General features: G+C 33.8%; 1 protein-coding gene across 1 annotated transcript; it reads right to left on the minus strand.

Moving 5' to 3' along the window:
* Window positions 1-986: 986 nt before the first annotated feature.
* LOC145001079 (cationic amino acid transporter 2, vacuolar-like) lies at window positions 987-4,381 on the minus strand. The gene is made up of 14 exons (XM_078960410.1): window positions 4,033-4,381; window positions 3,600-3,801; window positions 3,416-3,500; window positions 3,194-3,328; window positions 2,987-3,105; window positions 2,811-2,907; window positions 2,567-2,739; window positions 2,413-2,479; window positions 2,160-2,318; window positions 1,932-2,076; window positions 1,719-1,827; window positions 1,524-1,636; window positions 1,370-1,445; window positions 987-1,260 (listed from the first exon to the last, which is right to left on the minus strand). Exons 1-14 carry the CDS (start codon window positions 4,178-4,180, stop codon window positions 1,113-1,115), a joined length of 1,776 nt encoding a protein of 591 aa, XP_078816536.1. The 5' UTR covers window positions 4,181-4,381; the 3' UTR covers window positions 987-1,112.
* Window positions 4,382-5,065: the final 684 nt, after the last annotated feature.

Below are 5,065 nucleotides of genomic sequence, written 5' to 3' on the forward strand. Positions count from 1 at the left end.
AATGAATGTATTATGGATGTTGGGAAATTAACAATCGTATCTAGTGTGGCCACTTTCACTTGGTCATTAGACATATCTTCGCAAATGCATATTATGGAATTTTTTTTGTCAAATATTGATAACGAATTTGCGAGCGGGGGCTGAAAATAATTAAAATGTGGAAAGTTTTATTTGGGAGACATGCAAACCGTATAGTACGTCTTCTTTTGAATGGAGTTTGGTTAGGCTACAACATGCAATTTTGAGGCAACAAGAATGGTTGGACAATATCAGTCAAGATATATAGGCACCAACTTTATTCATGTGTTATAATATAATGATATGTTATGCTGACGGTGTCATCTATATGTAGTCGACAGATAAACAAAATATATGAACATTGATATATAATTACCTTTTAGCATACACGACGATAATTCTAGTATTATTTTATAATGAGGCTTTGTGAGGAAATCACTAATTATGAACGAATGGTGCTTTGAAGAACGATGCTCAAGTTTGGACCTTGGAAGGTATACCCTATCAAGAACACCATCTTAGAAGTATATGATTATATATAGAAAAAGAAAATGTGTTATTAATCTAAATGATATGAGTTGTACATGTTGGAAATGGCAATGCTTTAGTATATTCTATGGTTATTTGATAGTGACGGTGATATTACTAGGGTTTACACATGTTCACTATTTCATTAATATCTGTATCAACCATGACACATAATGGATCCTCTTCTATCTCCTTTCTGAATGGAAAACATCCAACAAAATTGATTGTCTTTAAACCCCCTGATAGACTAATGTGTAGGAAACCCGCTGCATTTATTATTTATGTAACTGAATGATAATTTGGATCTCACAATGTCAATATTTTCATGCTTTCTACTTTTTATTAGTCCATTATTTAAATGGATGATCATCATCTTAACATCAGAAGCTTCAAAACTCAACAATCGACTATGGACTAAAAAAAAATTATGGACTAAAACAGGACAATGGCAATAGTTTCATCGACTTTTTTTTTAACTTCTTTCCAAATATATATACATTCACATAGCTTACAACATAACCACTATCAAATAAATATGATGTGAGTTGTACAAAAAATGAAAAATGCTATGAAATGTCATCGATTTCATGTTCATTTTCATCCATAATTGGCATGTATACAGCATCCACTAGCAAGCTATGTTTCCTTCCATACAACACATAAACCAACACACCAATCACCAGCCACACTGACACCCGTATCCATGTCCCAATTCTGTATATTTAACAAATCTCCCAATTAAAAATCAAATAATTTCACACAAAAAAAAAACACTTTTTTTAAAAAAATGTCTTAACCATATAAATAAAACCAAGAAACTCACCCAAGGTTTATAAGAAGGTAAGTGTTCACAAGTATACAAGCCACAGGCAGAAATGGCACAAATGGGCATAGGAAACCTGAAGCACAATAAATTTTTAAATAAAATAAAATAAACGTAGTATTAAATCTTTAATTTTAATAGATTAAAAAGATACCTCCAGTTTCTCCAAAGGTGAGTCTGGCATCATCCTGGTCAATGCTGGTCAACACGGCTAGACCGGACAATAGCGCAGCAGATCCCAGCCCACATAATGCGACCCGAGGAACACTGATTAAGATACAAGTTATTAACACATGAGAATATGAGATGAAATGACAACATCGGAATGGAATTCAGGATTCCGACTTACATCGGAATGGCTTTGGCTGAAGCAGCAGATGCAAACACAATCACTCCTGCACAAACAATGGATATACTCCAAGCAGCCATCTTCCTTCTTCTTGTTTCATCTCCTTTATCTGTAATAAAATTATCATTATATAATTGAAAAATAAATGTAACAAACAGAAAAATAACGAATAGTTATTGTAATAACAAGAATTGACGCATACTTTGGATGCACCTTTTTGAGTATGATCTTTATTATCATTATTGAATTCTGATTCTGGGGATGGTGATTGGAGGAGGGTAGTTTCGGGAGGAATATATCGGAGAATCAAGACTGAAATTGCAACAGCAGTAAATGCCAATAATGTCCCTACACTAACCTGAAAGAGAAAAGCGTGGTTATTACTTATTAGGGTAATGTTGTACTTTTATAGTCAAGAAAGTCAAAAAGTCAACGACTTACCATGCCTGCTAATTGGTCAACATTCATGGAAAATGCAAGGGAAGCGATAAAGATTCCTGTTGCAATTGTACTTTTCACTGGAACATGAGTTCGTTTGTTTATATCTGCAAAGAAAGATGGAAGTAAACCATCTCTTGCCATTGCCATTAGGATTCGTGGCTGAAAATGACAACAAAAGTAAATGATTATATATTTTTTTTTTTTTAAAAAAAAGTCGAGAAGATTTGTTGAAAAGTGATATGCATATATATACTTGAGGAAGGATTCCACCGATTAAAGCAGCACAGAGAGCAGTAACAGATCCGATTGTTATAACGTATCTGAAATCATGATGATGGTTTTAGATGTATATAAAATAAAGATGAAATTACAATTATACCCTTCAGAAAGAAATGTTGTATGCTTACACTGCTCCATTCATTCCATAACTAGCAAAAGCAGAGGCGATAGGGGTATCAGGGTCTAATTGGGAACATGGAACCAAACCAATCACAACAGCAGATACAAGCATATACAAAACACAGCATGTAAACAGTGATACCCCAATCCCAATAGGTAAATCTCTCTGAGGATTCTTCACCTGTAAATACAAACAATATGAAAATTACAATTATACCCTTCGTAAAGAACAATCACAATCACTAGTGTTACCTCTTCTGCTGTGCTGGTTACTGCATCAAAACCAACATATGAGAAAAAAACGGTTGCAGATCCAGCAAGTACTCCATTAGCTCCATATGGAAAATACCTGAAAATCAGAACCATGTTTCATCTTGCCAAGGGTAAAATGGTAATTTTAAGACATGCTGAAAAGACCAACATATTACCCGCCTGGAACTTTATATCCCACCCATTGAGTCTTGAAACCTACGTATCCACCAACTACTATGATGAAAAGCAAGGCTACAACGTTTATGGTTGTAATTATGCCTTGAGCCAATGAACTCTAAAAGCATTCATTTTATTATTAGTATAATAAAAATTTAAGAATATGTGCTATAAGAATAAGTCATTAATTGAAAGGACTAAAATACCTCTTTGATTCCAGTGCAGAGTAGTCCAGTTATAATGAAGACTAAAACAGCAGCACACGGATCAACTACAATTCCAAGAATGGTGGGTCGGGTTAAGAAAGCAGGAAGCTTATCTGGACCTCCAAAAAACACAGCCTGTTTAAAATTGAAATTATAATTCGAAAAAGAAAAAGAAATTTGAAATTATAAATTAGGTTGAAAGAAGAAGGAGATGAAGTGCACCATATTTGGGGATATGCCACGGGCGACTGCTGCTCCACCAAGTGTGTATTCAAGAATCAGGGACCAACCAATCAACCAAGCAACACTGGAAGTTGAAGGGGATAGAATGTTGATTTGCAGAAAGAAAATATGATTATATGAACAAGAGATAAGAGAATTGTTTAAAGGAAAATTACGAGATTACCCTTCTCCAACACATAAGTAGGAATAGTGATATGCACTCCCTGCAGATGGGCAACGACATGCGAGTTCTGCATAACATAATGCTGAAAGTCCAGCTGCTATTCCGGCTATGAGGAATGATATTGTGATTGCAGGCCCTGTTTGCTCTTTAGCAACTGTTCCAACAAGAATGTAAACTCCAGCTCCAATTGTTGCTCCAACTCCTGATAAAATTGGATTTAAGTTTTAGGTTAATTGAAACCAATGCATCCCAACATCATACATACATATATAACAAATTCATTGCATAAAGACACTAGGAGAAACAGCGTGTATTAATCAACAAAACATATATGTGTATCGATTTTACTTAATGTAAATCCGAGAAGTAATCAATAACAGATAGACGATGAAAGGTGAAAGGTGATGATACGAAAGTTGATTGAAAAGTTTACCAATGGCGATGAGATCAAAAACAGAGAGACGTTTGGCCAACTGAAAGCCCTCAGCTCTAGCGACACTTGCATCTACCTGTTTTCTCCTCACTAAACATCCCACGAATCCACCCCAACATTCTCCAGCGCATCCACCAAGCTTTTGCATATCAAAGTCGATTTAGTTCCACAAATCGAAGTGTTGTAGAAGAAATTTGGGGATAAATAACTGATTAAACCCCCAAATCGCACAGAATGCGGGGTTTCGGTGGTGAAAGATGTTAGCTGCTGCTATGGGGCACTCAAGATCGCGCACTGTCGTAGTCTAACAATACTGTAATTATATAATACGTATGGGCTATGGCATCTTGATCGATTGAAGCAAATCTTATCCTCCCTTGCTTCATAAACTCCTTGTACGTTACAAGTTTTTTTTTTTTTTTTTTTTTTTTTTTTCATTTTTTTTCTCACATGTTGTAACCTTTTCCACTAATCTACCTAAATCACAAGATGTTATCAAGTGAAATGAAGTGATGTATATAAATTAGCTATTTATAACTATTTTTTTTAGTTTTTAAAAAATAATTATTTTTTTTCAGATGCTTTTGTTCCGGACTATTGTTTATATTAAGAAGTTTTTTTTAATTTATCTTTTAAAGAACGTTTCATTCCGAGTTTGATATTCAAATTTCGAAATTATTTTTTATTTGTTTTTTTTTTCGGAAAAAAATTTCACCACTTATATTCAAAATGTCAATTTCAAAGTGCTTAATGTCATTATTTTTCTATACAATGTTTGATTTTATATACTAATATCATATGTAGTCATATTTACTATGTTTGTTTGATTTTTTGTTAGATTTAAGTAAATAACTAATTTTTTTTCTTGAAATCCAGGAGTTGGTCATCGAATTTGGACTTGTTCTTAAAATTCTGAATTTTATTTTCTCTGAAATCCGAAATTTCAGTCTAAAATCCGGAATAGCGAAATACCGTTCCCGAATTTAGGCCGAAATGTATTTTTTTGTCAGAAAAAAATATTTTTTCTTGAACC

This window comes from Lactuca saligna, chromosome 6, assembly GCF_052625555.1.
Source record: "Lactuca saligna cultivar CGN05327 chromosome 6, ASM5262555v1, whole genome shotgun sequence".
Taxonomy (NCBI): domain Eukaryota; kingdom Viridiplantae; phylum Streptophyta; class Magnoliopsida; order Asterales; family Asteraceae; genus Lactuca; species Lactuca saligna.

Excerpts from the sequence above, each read along its gene's own strand:
- LOC145001079 (XM_078960410.1), bottom strand. The coding sequence starts at position 4,180 with ATGCAAAAGCTTGGTGGATGCGCTGGAGAATGTTGGGGTGGATTCGTG. Across the intron at positions 2,908-2,986 it reads GGATATAAAGTTCCAGGCGG|GTATTTTCCATATGGAGCTA; the intron begins GTAATATGTTGG and ends TCTGATTTTCAG. Across the intron at positions 1,637-1,718 it reads TCAGCCAAAGCCATTCCGAT|TGTTCCTCGGGTCGCATTAT; the intron begins GTAAGTCGGAAT and ends TATCTTAATCAG.